Here is a 19,217-nt window from a genome sequence, read left to right as displayed (position 1 = left end):
GCCTAGGCCATGTAGATGAGGCCTGGAAGTTAAAATCTCTCAGGCCATATACTGTCAAACTTAAGATTGTTTGCCTCCTGCCTTGGCTCCCAACCAAGTGTTACAAACAGGGCAAATTAATCTGTAAAATGGCACTGATACAAGCACAGCTGGAGTAATCACCACACTACAGCAAGGATATCCAGAAATAATAACAAGAAATGCTGGAAATACTCAGCAGGTCTGGCAGCATCTATGGAGAGAGAAGCAGAGTTAACGTTTCAGGTCAGTGACCCTTCTTCAGAACTGGCAAATATTAGAAATGTAAAAGATTTTAAGCAAGTAAAGTGGGGGCTGGGGCAAGAGATAACAAAAGAGAAGGTGTGGATATCCAGATATTGGAGACAGTGTAAAAAGAAGTAACCAACTGCTACTATGCTGAAAGCTTGGGTTCTTTACTCTGGAGAGAAGATTCAGGGGAGATATTATGTATTCCAGATCACCACAAATTCTAGAACCAGGTTATATAGACTCAAACTTAGAAGAGGGGATCGTGCACAGACATTAAATTCAGTTACTTTATGCAGAGGGTTATGAACATGTGGAATGGAGTTCCCAGGAAGGCAGGAGTGGAACATTGAGGGAGATTTAGTGAGATATTTAATGGGATAAATAATTTTGGGATTGGTCAGATGAATTATGTAGCCCTTTCCAGTCCTCTAAGTTTTATATTCCTATATTCGCCTCTGTATATACACAGATAAATATTAGTGTATTCCTACTTACCTATGTGCAATTTTAATGCAATTAAGAACATTATGACATACATTGGCTTCACTTGTTATACTGTGGGTCAACAGAGTGCTAGCCCAGTTCTACAAAACTGCTGGTTGGAGGTGGAGCAACTGATTTGTACTGCAGTTCAGCCATTTTATGTTTAAAATTCCACAGTGCATTTACAACAGAAGAGTGGTGTACTAAAAGTGAAAATCGCACCATAACAAGGGCATAAAGAAGCTGAGTGGACCAAACCTATCTGCTTAGGACCCTATCATAGGACTTTCCAGCAATCCAAATCAAATTCGAACACAGATCCTATAGATGAAAGGACAATGCCCATTGCATCGACTGTAACTGAAATTAATATAATGGCAATGCATTTTAAGTAATTAATTTAATCCCTGATACTTTTCACTGTACATTATTTTCAACAAATTCATAAAAATATATATGAGCAACACATTTATAGATGGGTCAACATATAGAAGAAAAATCAGGGATTCAGCGATGGAAATGTAATCAACACATTTCAAGATTTTTCTGTATTAATTCAAACAATCCCAACAAATCATTGAAACATATTTACATGGGTTGAAATGTTAAAACCAACAAAAAGCAAAAATGTAATATCTGAGCAAGAAAGACAAGTAACCTACAGCAGACTGCTTCATCTTCATCTGAACCATCACAGCAGTCAGTCTGGAAGTTGCAAACTGAATTCATAGGAATGCAGTCGCCTGTTCCACAAATGAATGTCGAAGGTAGACATGGTTCTGGTAAAAGTGCCACTTCACAGTCATTGAATCGCAAACTATCCAGTGCCAAGAACCCTGCTTTGCTTTGAACAGAACCTACGAACATAACCTGCAAAAATATATGGACAGTAATCAGAAACTGAGTAAAACATGACAATTGCTTTCCACTGAAGCATAATAGCATATCCTCTTAGTCTGGTTGTAAAAATCCTTGAAAAAGTTGTACCTTGTTGAATGAGGTGTAACTGGGATTCTAACTGCCTACTAACTTCATAATTACTATTAACTACCCTCACTAGTCCTGAAAGATTAATCTTATATTTGTTGAATGTCAAATTTCTCCATTTTAATATATTCCACATTTTTTACAAAATTATTTTAATATTTGTTTATGATATTTTATCTTCCACCTTAATCCCATGTGTATTCCTCAATCATTTATTTAATTTTCTATAAAAATTTAAAATGAAAAGTGAAGGGATTCAGTGGTTTTTACTTCTTGGTTTGCTGGCTGTGAGAATAGTGCAATGTGATTGGCTGTTCATCCTGCTTGCTGACATCACTGCTGTCCCCTTGACTTGGCACCAGAAACAAACTGATGTCAGGAAAGGGGAAGTCCACACCATTGAAATTGCTAGGCCTTTTTAGGCAGCTTTTTTCAAGTCAGTAGTGCTTCGCCACTGACCGCACAATCCAGCTCAATATGTTTTCAGTGACTGAGGGACTGAAAATTCATGGCCTTTCCAGTGCATTCCCACTGTACGCCCAGTAGACATACAGCTGAATGCCTGAAAATTAGGTCAAGAATCAGCATATCTGGATTCTGATCTCCCCATCAGTTTCCACAAAGCTTAATTTGGGGCAAACTCTTGCTGGGTACATCTTCTGCATTTAATTTTTTCTTTTGTTAACTTCTGAAATATATGATGCACACCTCCCAGCCCTACAACCTTTATCACCTAGAAGGACAAGAGTAGCAATATAATGGTAAACTGACTTGGATATATGTTCCTTCATTATCATTTGGTCAAAATCTTGGAATTCCCTACCTAACACAATCATGGGATCACCATCATCACAAGGACTGCAGCAGTTCACAGAGTTGACACACCACCACTTTGTCAAGGCAACTGGGGATGGGCAATAAATGTGGCCTTGCCAGCATTGCCCACATTCCAAGAACAAACATTAAAGTATCATTATTATTTTGTTTTGTCTTTGGACAGAGTAGGAAGTAAATTTGGGTTAGGTACAATGGCACACCTTGGACGGTGAGATAATGGTGACCGTAACTACCTTCCAAGAAGCAATTTGTGCTTGCTTCCCAGCCATCTCTTAAAAGGAAGTGCTGGGAGGGTTAAATAATCCATGATTGTGTTTAAAATGTATTTCAGTCCACACTCAAAAACATATTTGCCCCTGTAATTATTTTGCAGAGGTTTTACCTATCTTCTACAGATTTAATCAACTCCACTAAGAGTTAATATGCTGAATCACATTATTGTAATCCTTTTGATTAATATTGCAATAGCTGCTCCACATACATTTAACAAGTTGCATCAGTGCCAGATTACACAGATGCCTGAATATGTTTTCCAACAGCCCTGCTAAAATAACAGACAAATTCATCTCCATGTACTTTCAAATCTAAAGTTTTCCAAGAGATTGCATTCATTCCCTAGCATGGAATGTTTGTTGGTAACTATTCCTCTATACTTGATAAATCAGCTGTTATAAACAGAAAGCAAAACACTGCCAATGCTGAAAATGTACAACAACAGGAAATGCTTGAAACACGCAACAGGGTCAGTCAGCAACAGTGAAGAGAACAGATGGGTCAACAATTTGTGCCAGGTTCTTCTCTAAAATATGCCAATCATTTCTACTATTTGATGAGATTAGCTTTGATCATCCACATTTCGATAACAAAATCCCGCAATAGGATGTTACATGTCGCAAAGAACAATGAATTCAATAACAGTGATATCACCATGAAACAATTTCATAATACTTCTGGCTTTTCCTCCAAAATGGAATGAAAGATCTGACAAATTCAATTTCTTGAAGACAGTGCCCCTTTAAATCTGTTTTGCTGTTTGTACTAATCATATCAACTGAATACAAGCCAAATATATTTGAAATTGGCTATTAGTTGCTTCTTTTCGCATAGACATACCCTTTCACTGAGGCAAGCAAACATTAGGGCTACTGCTGATCTCCATTACAATATAATGATACAATGACTATCAGATGGAGAAAGTAAAGTGTGGGGTTTTCATGTGCTAAATAAGCCATGGCTCTCATATCATCGATCATCTTTAAAGTGCTGCTGTGGCTGTGGGGTGGAGACAAGTGCTTTGTTTCATGATCAGGAACATTGCAAATTTGTGAAACAACATATTACTACAAACAAACACAACTTGCATTTAAATAATGGTCTAGAAATTCGATTGTGCTGTGCCCATTTTATAGGTGTAAAATGAGGGTCAAAGGGTTCAATATGGGAGGCAGCAGCCAAACACTCATTCTGTGCTGGAAGTGTTACACCGAGATATTGGATCAGGATTAAAAATGCTCCTTATAATATTTAAATATGGATTCTATATTTGTTGTAGGACACTTTTGTAAAATTGATCTGCCGCAGTGCCTGACTTACCATGTGATAAACGCACACAGCAAATTGTGGCACTAACAGGCAGCAAAGACCCTGCATCAGTGCTATACAAAAGCCTCATCGCCTCCATATACATTAATTGCTGTTTTGCCCTTTTAAGTTGCTGGTTAACTTCTGGACACTTTTTTTGCCTATTTTTTGCCTTCCACAAATGAATTCTGAATTTGCCGGCGCTGGACTATTTCGGTCTGTCTTCAAAACAGATTTATTACAGTAATGGGTAATTTGGCAGGCCTGCCTTTGGGGCTGGAGGACAAGGGAGAACAGTGAAAAAGAAAGAGCAAGCAGGATCAATTGGGGGAGGAGGGGCGAGTGCAGGAAGCCATATGCACAGCGGCTCCTCACACAACACTTCTTGCACCTCAACTTCATGATGCAGCAATGGGTCAGGCATTGTTGCTTCATAAAGAACACTGTCACTGAGTTATGTCATCTGCTGCAACTGGGACCTCAAACCAAGTTATGGACAGCATGCCTGCGCAGTCAAGGTCACCTTGGCTCTTAATACTTATGAAACAGCTCCTTCCGGACTGTAGCAAGTGACATCATTGACACTGTACCTGGGAGGTCACCGAGGCCCTCTATGCCAGAAGGAACGCCTGCATTGCTTTTCCAATAGGAAAGATGAGGGAGATGTGCGAGAAGTGCACCACGGAGCTGCTGCGATATTTCATGCAGCGGCTCATTAACATGGAGGGGACGGACCGCCCACCCCCAATTTTTTTTATATTCATTCACGGGATGTGGCGTCACTGGCTATGCCAGCATTTATTGCCCGTCCCTAATTGCCCTTGAGAAGGTGGTGGTGAGCTGCTTTCTTGAACCGCTGCAGTCCATGCGAGGTAGGTACACCCACAATGCTGTTGCTGCTCCTCCTATATTTCTTGCAGCCCAGGTGGTGGTGTGGGCTGGTCCCTCATTATCATGAAGTTATGGAGAAATGATGTAGAGAGGGCGGGCACTTGGTCCCCGTCAACGGCGTCCGGTGCCACCACGCAGGCGCCGGCGCCATTTTTAAAGGGCTTCAAGCCCTGACAGGTCATTTTAATTTTTAAAGGGACAGATTTGTCAAAAGATTAAAATAAACTTATACTCACACAGCCAATCCCCTCACCCCTACCCCCCAATAAATAAACCATTTATTACTTTTTCTATCATCCCCAAAAAAGTAAGTTTTCACTCACGACCTTTCCCTCTCAAACTTTATTCCCTTTTACCCTCAACTCCTTCCCACCATCTCCGCAACCAATCTTGTTGGTTTTTGCATCTCCCCCTCTGAGCCCTGAAAAATTCACTCCTCCCCCCACCCCCCACCAGTTTCATGCCTCCGATCTCCAGCAGGAGTTCTGGCCACTGGCCCGAATATTGGCATGGGACAGCCATCGGGACATGGTAAGGGCTTTTGCATGTATTTAAAGTTAGTTAAATGAAGGCTCCGCCACTGAGCGGCTGGCAGGGAGGCGCCCCGAGGCCTCGCCGTCGCCGTTAAAATACGGCGAGACCTTCCTGGCATCAAGTTCATGGTTGGCCTCACCCAGAAATATTTTTTGGGCCCCCCCACTGCCACATCCTGTGACATAAGGGGGGGGCTTATTAAAATTCAGCCCATAGTGTCTTGCATGCTCTGCATCACCAGTTTGGCATCTTTCTGAGCATAAAGGGATTCCATTCCCTCATTACCCAGCTACTTTGCAATCAGAGGCAGTGCATCATACAAATCTGTACCCAGTTTCCTGACAGCAGTTACTGATGTATTCATCCTGTGGCAGTCTTCTGTACCACCCAGGCTGGGTACTAGGTGACAAGGGCTATCCCCTTCAGACATGGTTCACTACTTCTATCAGAAAATGGGCATAGCTGCAAAGGTGGTGTACAATGAGAGCCATGCTACCACCAGAAATATCACTAGGCAGACCATCAACATGCTCAAGCAATGCTTCTCATGCTGGGACCATTGGGTAGCAGCTATGTAGTACAGCCCTCTGCTGGTAACTAGATTTTTGGTCATTTGCTGCATGCTCCATAACTTCATGATAATGAGGGACCAGCCCACACCACCACCTGGGCTGCAAGAAATATAGGAGGAGCAGCAACAGCAGGAGTAGGAGGGAAAGCAGCACAAAAAGGAGGATGGGTAGAATTGACCACCAGTGCCATTAACTGCCAGAGCTCCAAGAGAGCAATTCATTCAAGAGTGCTTGTGGAAATCATCCCTCCCATCCCCAATACACCAAGAATCCTGAAAATCGTAACATCATCATCCTTACTACCACCATCCAATTACCTTCCTTCATTCCAGCCTCATGGGTTTTACCCTCACTTCATGACAAATATTAACACCAATGCCAAATTCAGGACATATATAGTAAGCAAACAATCTGTGCCATCTGTGTATAATAATTCAAAGAAATAATTATGAATCACCCTTGTGTAACCTCTTTGTGCCTGTCTTGTGTGCTTGTTTACCTAAACGAGTGCTCCTACAAAGTGTTTCCTGAGTGGCTATCACTTGAGAGGCTGAAGGATGCTGAACTTTCATTGAGCACACTTCGAATGGCAATGCTGCATGACCTTGAGCAGCTCTGGTCTTGACAGCCTGGCTGCACACTGCAGCATCTCAGCTTGGGCCAAAGCAGTCTGGTCATTTGTCTATGTTGCACTAACAAGGGCGCTGATGGAATGGGCAGTGGTGGAGCAGGTATGTTTTCATCCTGAGAGAGAACACCAGGGCTTCTCTCATGAAGCCAAGGTCATTTTCCTGGGATTGCATCACAGCAATCCTAGGGCTCTGTGTGAGAACAGAGTGCAGGAGTGATGTGACACTCTCTATGCCTCTGTCAATTCTGTCCTCCAGAGCCAAGCTGGCAGCCAACTGAGCTTCTATGGCAGCAATGAAAGCTGCTATGGAAGTTGTCAGAGCTGTTAGCAGATGCTCCATCATAGTTAAAATCAATGAAAAGCAAAATTGGATGGGATATAAAATGGGAAGCTGAGCCGATCCAATCCATTTCCTGTGGGCTGGTTAGGTAAAAATGACCCCGATAGTTTCCCAACGTCAGTCACTCCAGAACAGATTGCCATTCGGAATTACGTCAGCACCGATGATCTCTCAAAGGACGATGTTGAGGGTCCTGGAAGGATTAGGATTGGGATCATTTGCCATATGGACAACATCTTAATTCATGGAGTCAATCAGATGGAACACAATACAAGAGTGAGAACAGTATCACAGAGATTGGAAGAAGCAGGTCTCACATTGAACAAGAAATGTGTTTTTTCAAAGCCAATGGTAAGATTTCTTGGATTATATAATAGATGGGCCCAATGTCAAAGCAGATCCACAAAAGACAAAGGCGATAAAGGACTTCCCAGAGCCCAAAAATGTTACTGAGCTTCAGAGCTTTATGGAAATGGTGAATCAAGTAAGGAAATTTCTACCTAATTTAGCCATGATCAATGAGCAATTATGACAGTTGTTGAAAAGTGATAATGTTTTGTGTTGGGAAGAAGCCCAAAAAGAAGCCTTTGAGAAAATCATGAAAATGCTAGTATCATCAGAGTGTTAGCACATTAAGATCCGGAGCTATTCACCATTATAGCTGCGGATGCATCCTCAATGGGATTGGGACCAGTCTTATTTCAAGTCCAGAAAGATGGGAGACACAGACCTGTATATTTTGCTTCTTATTTGTTAACTGAAACAGAACAGCGATACACAGTCATAGCTTTAGCAGCAACTTGGGCATGTGAAAATTTTTCAGATTACGTCCGAGGACTTCAATTAAAAATCAAAACAAGTCATAAACCATTAGTTACTCTTTTAAACTCAAACGAGCTTGTGAAATTCCACCAAGAGTACAGAGGTCCAGGTTAAGACTGATGAGGTTTGATGCGAAAATTGAATACGTTCCAGGAAAACAGCAGATCACAGCAGACACTTTTATCACGTATTTCAGCAGCAAGACCAGAAGAAGGAGATATTTTGCTTCTTGAAGAAGTAGAAGTTTTAACTTTGACAACGAGAACAACTTTACCTGATCCAGCTCAGAAACTGAGTGAGATCAGGAATGTGCAGAAAACACGAAGTATGTGTGAAAATCAGAGAATATTGCTTGGATAGTTGGCTGGATTATATGCCACATAACCCTGTTCTAAGACAACACTATGAACAGAGGGATCATCTAAGCATTGTTGATGATTTACTGATCTATGATGAGAGATTAGTTATCCCTAGAGTATTGAGATTAGGTATCTTGGAGGGATTACACCAAGAACATTTGGGAATTACCAAGTGTAGAGCCAGGGCGAGATATCTAGAATGGTGGCCTGGTGTATTGAAAGAAATTGAAGAGATGATATTGAAATGTATCATGCGTGCTATCAATCAACAGGAAACAAAAGAACCACTCATATCTTCTTCTTTTCCATCAACACCATGGGAGTGTCTAGGAATGGATCTTTTTGAACATAAGAGTAACATGTTCCTAATAGTTGTCGATTATTATTCAAGGTAGATTGAAGTTAAACAACTACAAGGTCAAAGTTCAGAAGCTGTAGTCATATCTTTGAGAGAAATTCTTGCTACGCATGGAATTCCAGATATTGTAATATCTGGCAATGGGCCACAATCTGCAGATAAATGCTTCAGAGAGTTTACAGAAGTATGCAACTTTGTCTATGTCACTAGTTCGCTGAAGTACCCTCAAGCTAATGGTGAAGCATAGAGAGGAGTATGGACTGTAAAGACATTATTAGAAGAGAATGAAGATCTTCAATTGGCACTTCTAAGTTATCAATCGACACCACTTCATAACAGTTTAGCCCCATGCAAATTGTTAATGGGAAGAAGGTTGAAGACCCAAGGGGGAGTTTTATGCTGTCCCGGTGGCAAATTTGGAGGTGGGGAGAGCATTTAAAATCAGGTGGGATGGTGGTGGGGTGGGGGGGCGGGGGGGGGGTTCCCGCCACCAACCTGCCTCCACCAAAATTTAGTCCGGGCCGGGAAAGCCTGTGAATGGCCTTCCCGCCCCGCTGCCAATTGAGGCTCTTAACTGGGCAATTAACATCCAATTAAGGGCCTCCTCTCGCCACAGCTGCAACTAGCATTGTGGTGGGCGGCCCTGTTGCCACATGGGAAGCACGGCACGGAAAACTGTGCGGGCTGCTTCGCGGCTTCAGGGGGATGGAGGGAGGGGGTCACTTGTTAAAAGGCACTCAGTTCCTGAATGAGGGACCTGACGTTGGGAAGGGGAGGGCCCACTGAGGGCCAGCCCCCCTGTCCTTGCTGCTGACCCACCCTCCTCGCGACCCTCACCCTGCGAGACCCCTCCCACCTGTACCTGAGCTCTGATTCCAGCGACACTCCTTGGCCTCCGGTAGGTGCATCTGAAGCAGCCTCAGTGGTGGTGCTGCAGCTGCTAGCCTCTGATTGGCAAGGGCAAGACTTCCAGCGATGGGGCCCTTGATCCTATAGAAGGCCTGCTGCTGTCCACTTAAGTGCTTGATTGTCACTCAGTTTGGTGGGCCTTCCATAGAAGAGGCAATGTGGTGATCTCGGTGTCGGTTTCTCCAGACAACGAAATCTCCGCTGCCGGCTAAAACCCCCCCTCCCCCCACAACACCCCAGCTTCCTGTACTCCCGAGAACACTCAAGCCACAAGTAAATGCAGAGGACTTGGAAAAGTTGAAGGAGAAAGTGGATAGAGAGTGGTTGAATCAATCAGACAACTATGACAGATGTTACAGAGCAAGAAACCTGTTAGACATCCAACCTGGGGAATCAGTTTGGGATAAAGACCAAAATCGGTATGGAGAAGTGATAGACAAGTCATCACATCCACTATCATACATTGTCCAAACTGACCAAGGGATGATTAGGGCCAAGTGCTGAAAAATGGGATTAGAATAGATAGGTGCTTGATGGCCAGCACGGACACGAAGGCCGAAGGGCCTGTTTCTGTGCTGTATAACGCTATGACTCTAACATTTAAGAAGTATTTAGATGAGCACTTGAACGCCATAGCATACAAGGCTATGGCCCAAGTGCTAGAAAATGGGATTAGAATAGATAGGCTTCATGGCCAGCACGGACACAGTGGGCCGAAGGGCCTGTTTCTGTGCTGTCTAACTCTATGACTTTATGACTCTAGAAGAAACAGACAGTGATGATACCAAAGAAGCAGCAAATACAAGAGGAACAATCATCTCAAAAGTTTGATGAACCAGTGATACTGCAATCATCAAGTAACCCAGAGGACAACCTGAATGAAGAAGTTGTGTCTTCCAACAGTTCTATTCAAACACTGCAAAGTCATCAGAAGGAACTAGAAGACTCAAGCCCTCAAACCCCTTCAAAAGAAAGAAGAATGCGTTAGGGCAAACTTGTGAAAACGCCACAGCGATTATCAATCTGAAAAGAGAAGTCAGAGACTTGCGGGGAGATGTAGTATAATGTAATATAGGGTTGTTACTGGGCAGAATATGTAAATAGACTGTGAGCATCATCACAGGAAGTGATGTAATGTAATCTGTACAGAACCTTGTGAAAGAGTTGTAGTGGAAGCCTTAGATGCAAGATGAGTGTAAATAAACTCCTGTTACTTTAACCCTCAGACTCATACATATATATTCTGTACTAAGTCAAGTAGTTATCAGAATATTACAGGGAGAAGTAGGCCTTACTGATCCCAAACATCCATGGGTCTTTGATCCTGGCAGAAATGTCAGGGTTGGCATCCCAATCTGCCAATGAATATCAGGAGTTAGGAGTAGGGAGATTTTCCGCGCTAGACATACCCCACCCGGAATCTTCCAACAAAGGCCAGCAATCCAGTTCCCAGACTTACTGTCACACTCTCAGAAGAGTTACACCAGGACTGCACTGGAAAGGTCTATGGATTTTCATGACCTATTTATCTGTGCCTTAGATTTCACAATGTGCTGTAATGAAACCAATATAACAAGGTAGGTACCATAAAAGTTCTTTTGAATATTCACATATCTGTACCTATACTACACTGATCTTCAGAAACTTAGCGTCGTTTCACCCTGTAATTGCAGAAGGATTTATTAGGAACATAGGAACAGGAGTATGCCATTCAGCCCCTCAAGCTCTAATTTTATGGTTATGGCGTCTTGTTCTGAACTCGCCCACTAGAGGAAATAGTTTCGGTCCATCTACCCTACCAACTCCTTTAATCATCTTAAATGCCTCAATTAGATCATCCCTTAATCTTCTATAGATAAGAGAATACACGCATGGTCCATGTAACCTGTCCTCTTATTGAACCCTTTTTAATGAAGGTATCATTCCGGTGAATCTGCCCTGCATCCCCTCAAAGGCCAATATATCCTTTCTGAAATGTAATGATCAGAACTGAACACAGTGCTGTAAATGCAGTCTAACTAGAGCTTTACATAACTGGAATGTAATTTCCATTACTTTGTATTCCCCATAAGACATCGGATTTCCAGTCAGTTTAAGTTTCACGTCAATGCTTGAATGCGAACATTTGTGAGTTACAATGGAAAGTGTATGAGCATTTCTGTTAGAAGTGCATAGCAGAATGCACTAAGTGCACGTTATCAAGCGGCAAAATCAAACTTTTGCCACTGTGTAAACATTCCAGTGAATCAATTAGACTACCTGAAACTGACTCAGGCACGTAGGCAGCTGTACTTCTCCTCTGGTCCATTGGTTTTCAGTTGGTGTCTGTTCTTCCCACAATATTATTTCTCCCTGGAAGTTACAGCAGGAAAATATTTGAAAATGACATTTAATTAATTGTATTAAGCATGATGTTAATCCCTGCTTTCTTTAGCCTTGCTCTGATAGCTTGGCAACCAGTTTTATTGTTTTTATATCTACATGCAGAAATTGTACGATAATCAGAACTAGGATTAACAGTAATTCTTCAGTGTATAGAAAAGACAATTCCATTTGACACAGTTACTTTGTGGCAATGTTGCTTGGAATTACTCAAAGCACTGTGTCATGCAGGCTCCCCACCTGCCAAGAATGAGGCACATTAAGTTTGCCACATGGACATTAAATTTCAAGTTGCTGGGAAGAAAAGGCCTGTGACAAGGGGTTGTCAGGCCCCTGACTGGAAAGACATTTTTGCATATTAACAGACAGTGTTTGGGAACAAAGGAGCTTTCCGCTGCTCCAATACAGACAAACAGAAATGGTCAAACCAGTTAGTCACATGACTAACCTGCTTGACAGTCTGGGTTTTTTTCCTGAATTGTACAGTTCTGAACTGAGACCCGGCAGAATGCTCTTTGTTCCTGGATTGAAAAGACCTCTCCTAGCTGGCTCGCCACAGCCTCTCCTGTCTGCTCCCATCTCTTTCTCACGGAACTCCAAAACCCACTGAAGACACATGAACCCCAAGAGAGAAATGTCTCCTACGGTGAACAAGATTTAAGAAGAATACTGGGCCCCAATCAAAAGCAAGATCTACCTACAATCAAGGACTCTACAGTGAGCTTGAAGAACAGTAATTTTTCTTCTGCTCTTTTCTGTCTCTATTTGCATGTGTATCACGTATGCACGCTTGCGTGGGCGCGTCATGTATCCGTAGGCGTTAACCAAATTAGAGGTTATGTTTAAATTTAATAAATTTCACTTTTCTTCTTTAAACCTGAGAAAATCTGTTGTGTTGGTTTCTTTGTCTTATAATTGGAAAGTGGTGAACAAAGATTCACCAAGGGGGAGCTAAAAACACAGTGTGTTTAAAATTAAACCCTGTTACAGTAAGACCAGGTGAAGGCTGAAAGGGAACCCAAGACCTCTTTCTCACCTGGCCGTAACAACTGGTTAACATGTTCGTATAAATTTCTATTTGTATTCTTCTTTGGCCTCCTTATCTCGAGAGACAATGGGTAAGCGCCTGGAGGTGGTCAGTGGTGTGTGGAGCAGCACCTGGAGTGGCTATAAAGGCCAATTCTAGAGTGACAGGCTCTTCCACAGGTGCTGCAGAAAAATTTGTTTGTCGGGGCTGTTACACAGTTGGCTCTCCCCTTGCGCTTTTGTATTTTTTTCCTGCCAACTGCTAAGTCTCTTTGACTCGCCACACTTTAGCCCCGCCTTTATGGCTGTCCGCCAGCTCTGGCGAACGCTGGCAACTGACTCCCACGACTTGTGATCAATGTCACAGGACTTCATGTCGCGTTTGCAGACGTCTTTAAAGCGGAGACATGGACGGCCGGTGGGTCTGATACCAGTGGCGAGCTCGCTGTACAATGTGTCCTTGGGGATCCTGCCATCTTCCATGCGGCTCACATGGCCAAGCCATCTCAAGCGCCGCTGACTTAGTAGTGTGTATAAGCTGGGGATGTTGGCCGCCTCGAGGACTTCTGTGTTGGAGATACGGTCCTGCCACCTGATGCCAAGTATTTTCCGGAGGCAACGAAGATGGAATGAATTGAGACGTCGCTCTTGGCTGACATACGTTGTCCAGGCCTCGCTGCCATAGAGCAAGGTACTGAGGACACAGGCTTGATACACTCGGACTTTTGTGTTCCGCGTCAGTGCGCCATTTTCCCATACTCTGTTGGCCAGTCTGGACATAGCAGTGGAAGCCTTTCCCATGCGCTCGTTGATTTCTGCATCGAGAGACAGGTTACTGGTGATAGTTGAGCTTAGGTAGGTGAACTCTTGAACCACTTCCAGAGCGTGGTCGCCAATATTGATGGATGGAGCATTTCTGATGTCCTGCCCCATGATGTTCGTTTTCTTGAGGCTGATGGTTAGGCCAAATTCATTGCAGGCAGCCGCAATCCTGTTGATGAGACTCTGCAGGCACTCTTCAGTGTGAGATGTTAAAGCAGCATCGTCAGCAAAGAGGAGTTCCCTGATGAGGACTTTCCGTACTTTGGACTTCGCTCTTAGACGGGCAAGGTTGAACGACCTGCCCCCTGATTTTGTGTGGAGGAAAATTCCTTCTTTGTATTATTTTAATATAATTATGAAGCTACTTCTTTTACTGATGATATGGCTCATAGCCTTATTCTGAAGCGTTTAAGGTTCATTATTAAAGGCACATGAGATTGGTCAGTTTTCTACTGCTCTACTATCAGAATAGAGTTGCGTGAAATTATCGATAGTAAAATCATGTCCATTGTCATTTTAATAGTGGGTCTTTAAATCTATGAAGGAAAGGGAGTTTAACCCACTTTTTAAAAAAAAGGTGAATAGAGCCCAATATGTGTTTCTAGTAGTAGTTGGGAGAGAAGGATATTAGATTAGATTAGATTAGAGATACAGCACTGAAACAGGCCCTTCGGCCCACCGAGTCTGTGCCGAACATCAACCACCCATTTATACTAATCCTGCACTAATCCCATATTCCCACCAAACATCCCCACCTGTCCCTATATTTCCCTACCACCTACCTATACTAGTGACAATTTATAATGGCCAATTTACCTATCAATCTGCAAGTCTTTTGGCTTGTGGGAGGAAACCGGAGCACCCGGAGAAAACCCACGCAGACACAGGGAGAACTTGCAAACTCCACACAGGCAGTACCCGGAATCGAACCCGGGTCCCTGGAGCTGTGAGGCTGCGGTGCTAACCACTGCGCCACTGAGAAGGTGAAAGAGAGGGTGATTGACATCAGTCAGAAAAGTTTGGACTTTGGCTTCCTGTTCCTAAAGTTTCCTATGCAAGACTCATTTTCATTCCCTAGCTAAAATAACCATTCTTTTGACTCACCTCCTGGGTTTGTAATAATACTGTGAGTGCATTTCTGCCACTGATTTGGTAGAAGAATTCAAAATGGCAGTTCTGCCCCGAGTTATGGTAAACAGAACTATTAAAGAGAGCAGTCTGGGAGAATGTGATGTTGTTGGCCTCTATCCAGACATAATGGCCTGTGAAACAAAATAAGGCAGAGTATTACATAAGAACATAACAAGTAGAAGCAGCAGCAGGCCATTGGCCCCTCAAGTCTGCTCTTCAATTCAATAAGATCATGGCTAAACTTTTATATCAGCTCCATTTTCCTGTCCTATCGTCATGTCCCTTGACTCTCTTACTGCCCAAAAATCTATCGATCTCTGTCTTGAATTTACTCAATGATTGAGCATCCACAGCTCCCTGGGCTAGAGAATTCCAAAGCTTCACAATCCTCTGAGTGAAGAAATTTCTGCTCATCTCAGCCCTAAATGGCCGACCTCTTATCCTGATCAATGACCCCCAATAAATAAAAGCAGAAAGTGCTGGAAATACTCAACAGGTCTGACAGCATCTGTGGAGAGTGAAAAAAAGTTAACGCTTCAGGTCTATGACCTTACATCAGAACTGGCAAAGGTTAGAAATGTTTTTGAGCAAGTGAAAAAGGAGAGGGGAAGAAGAACAAAAGGGAAGGTGTGTGATAGGGCAGGAGAGATTAAATGATAGTGATGTCACAGAACAAAAGCAAAGGGAGTGCTAATAGCTGCAGTAAAGACAAAGCATGAGTGCAGAGAGAGTATTAATGGCAAAATAATGAACAGCTCTGTCCAAAAGCAAAAACACGAAAAACAAATTTAAGACAGGCACATGGTTAAAAAAAAATTAAATTAAAAAAGGCAGTCATGCTCTGAAATTATTGAACTCAATGTTGAATCTAGAAGGCTGTAGGGTGCCTAGTCGGAAGATGAGGTGCTGTTCCTCAAAGCTTGCATTGAGGTTCACTAGAACATTGCAGCAGGCCAAGGACAGAAATGTGGGCATGACAGCAGGGTGGTGAATTAAAATGGCAAGCAACCGGAAGCTCAGGATCATGCTTGCAGACTGAGCGGAGGTGTTCCGCAAAGCGCTCACCCAATTCCCAATGTAGAGGTAACTGTATTGTGAGTAGCGAATACAGTTTACTAAATTGAAAGAAGTCTAAGTAATTAACTGCTTCATCTGGAAGGAGTGTTTGGGGCCTTGGATGTTGAGGAGAGAGGAGGTAAAAGGGCAGGTATTATACCTCTTGCAATTGCATGGGAAGGTGCCATGGGAAGGGGATGAGGTGTTGGGGGTGAAGGAGGAGTGGACCAGGGTGTCACGGAGGGAACGATCCCTTCAGAATGCTGACTGGGGAGGAAAAAGGAAGATGGGTTTGGTGGTGGCATCATGGTGTAGGTGGCAGAAATGGGGATGATGCTTTGGATATGGAGGCTGGTGAGGTGGAAAATGAGGATAAGGGGAACCCTATCGCAGTTCTGGGAGGGATGGGACAGGGTAAGGGCAGAAGTGCAGGAAATGGATCGGACACGGTTGAAGGCCCTGTCAACCACAGTGGGGGGAAATCCTTGTTTGAGGAAAGAGGAAGACATATCAGAAGCACTGTTGTCGAAGGTTGCATCATCAGAACAGATGCGTCGGCGATGGAGAAACTGGGAGAATGGAATGGAGTCCTTACAGGAGGCAGGGTGTGAGGAAGTGTCCTCAAGCAAACTTTGCAACCTTGTTCCTAAATTAGAATTGCTCATCTCTTTTCAGAAATCTCCCTTCTGACATTCTGCAGTCTCCTGATGTAATTTATGACTCTGTCTCAACCAGGATCCCTATTTCTAAACTCTCTAGCCAAGGTAAACAGCCTCTCTGCTTCTACCCCTTTGTTAACCAATAACACTTATATGCTGCAATAATGACCTACAAATTACTATGAATGATAATCAGAAGTGACTGGTCAGAAAATCAGGACTCGAGCGTAGTACATCATTCCTGACCGCTGACTGTTCTAATCCATATTACTGGAAATGGGGGAATGATTTTGTACACTAAAATGCATAATGCTGGTGAAAAGCTATTAAGGATACTGATACCAACTCTGACAAAAATGAAGCATTTTTGTCTGTGATGGATTGTTTATTGGATTCTATCCTCTTGTTTATAGACATGAAGGGTTAATAGAAAGCCTGCTGTGAAATATCTCATCAAATGTCTTCTGAAAATCTATAAATATCTATTGCATTCCTTTTATCTATCCAAATCATTAGTTTTTAAAAAAATTATATTTTTCAAATACAATTTACTTTTTACAATTGCATGCTGACTGCCCTTGATAAATTCATGCATTTATAAAGGCTCACTAACTTAATCCTAAATTCTTAGAGTTTTCCTTCAATTGACTTTAGGCCAATTGTTCTTTCGTTGCTCAGTTTATCTTTCTGTGGCTTTTTTGTTCTTTACATTTTGAGGAGATTACTTAAAGTTTATAATTACTGTAAATATGCCTGAGTACTGTTCTTTTATTTATTTTAGGTTCAATAACTCTGTCCAGTGGTTTATCTCAGTTCACAGCTGACTTAGTGTTGCTTTGCCTTTATTGCCTAGCCACTAGTGAGGGAGAGAATTACCAGTTTTTGCCCCCAGACTGAAACAGCAATATCTTGTGTAAACCAGCAGGAGTAAATTCTCCCAGAAGCTTTTACTAATTCAGTTTCTCCATGAAACATGAATTAACAAACATTTATCGGCAAATATCTATAAGCAAATAACAAAGCTTCCATGCAAACCTTGTTCCTAAATTAAAATTGCTCATCTTTTTTCAGAAATCTCACTTCTCCTGACATTCTGCAGTCTCAAGGTGCAATTTGTGACCCCTTCTCAAATGTTTCTCTGAGTCACTGTAACAGAGGAACAGGAGTTGGCCATTTACCCCCTTGAGATTATTCCACCATTCAAAAAGATATTGAAACAAGCTATTGAAAAATTTGATTAGAATGGCTTGACATGTTATGGAATTTATATCGAAGGTGCAATACCAGGACATTATGAGATATCTATTTTAATTTAGAGGCCAAAATTGAATCAGTTTTGAGGATATTTTCCTGGGCCTATATCTGAGTATAATTCAAATGGAAGGAAATTTGGGCAGGTTCCCTTACAGACATGCACTTCAACCTGATATTCACTGCGTCCAGAAAATCCAACACACATGGGCACAGAGCAGGAAGGTCTCCCCTTATATCACAAAAGTCTCACCTGCAGCAGACAGCATCTGCGACACAACAAATACGTCCCAGGGCAGCAGAGTCATCAGTAAGCAGGTTAAACAGTAAGTTGTTCAATGTTCAAGGTAGCAAACTTTTAAGAACTCCTCTGATGGTTCCATGGCTAAATATTTTGCATGATGTGGTACTGAGTGCTTCCATCTCTGCTGTGTGTTAAAGTTGCTGCTTCCTGGGGTGCTATAATCTAAGTATCATTGGTTTAGGGAGGCTAAAAATCAGTGCTCTCTCCTGGAAAGTCAGCCTGTGATACTAAATATGTTAGAATAGCTTGGTGAAACTCCATCTTTAGACTTCCATACGAGGAGCAGTCACCTCTGGTTGATTTTTTTTTTCATTCCCTAGGTCTAAGATCAGCTAACTCAGTATACACTGAAGCTCAAACTTACATCTTACTTGTTCTGTGCGTCTCACCTCCACACTGTGCCACGAACATATCAACTGATTTATCAGAGCATTTCAACACTTAAGTTTGTATTAGTTTAATGTTCGCAGCCCTATTAATAATTCAATGTATAAACTACAGATTATAACATTTTCTGGATTTACCCAATGAAGAGTCTGTGCTGTGATCCTTAAGTGGAGCTTTACCACTTGAACCACTACCAGCACGAACGTGCAGCCATCCAACAGCATTTTGTGCCTCTTCAGAGTACCATCCACATAGATCAGATTCAAAATCACAAGTTGGAGCTAAAATAGGAACAAAAATAGAGGAATCAATTAAAATTCAACAAAGTCAGTACGTGAAGTTCTAGTCAAGAGATAGCCATTTCGGTAAGTCAGAGTCCTTAACTGAATGTATTATCTTGTTGTTAACTTGTTTGCTGCGAGCTTGCAAAGTTTTATTTAACTTTTATATCCACATACGTGTGAAATCATAGACAGGCTTATCCACCTCTCCAAAGCTGTTACCTTAATTTAATAGAATCTTTTTTTGAGATATAAATGACTTGAATATTGGAATAGAGAGTAAAATTTCAAAATTTGCCAATGATACCAAACTTGGAGGTGTGGCAAACAGCAAAGATGACACC

At 42.3% G+C, this 19,217-nt stretch overlaps 1 protein-coding gene across 1 annotated transcript in view; it reads right to left on the bottom strand.

Annotated features, from left to right (window-relative positions):
* The window catches only part of malrd1 (MAM and LDL receptor class A domain containing 1), a 449,626-nt gene that overhangs the window by 354,122 nt on the left and 76,287 nt on the right, over positions 1–19,217 (bottom strand). The window contains 4 exon segments of the mRNA XM_068053300.1: positions 1,416–1,623; positions 11,834–11,926; positions 14,909–15,066; positions 18,730–18,873. Coding sequence (XP_067909401.1) covers positions 1,416–1,623; positions 11,834–11,926; positions 14,909–15,066; positions 18,730–18,873 — 603 coding nt within the window.

Source organism: Heterodontus francisci, chromosome 2, assembly GCF_036365525.1.
Source record: "Heterodontus francisci isolate sHetFra1 chromosome 2, sHetFra1.hap1, whole genome shotgun sequence".
NCBI classification, from domain to species: Eukaryota; Metazoa; Chordata; class Chondrichthyes; order Heterodontiformes; family Heterodontidae; genus Heterodontus; species Heterodontus francisci.
The sequence above is the reverse complement of the archived record's forward strand: the minus strand, read 5'-3'. Positions and strand labels throughout refer to the sequence as shown.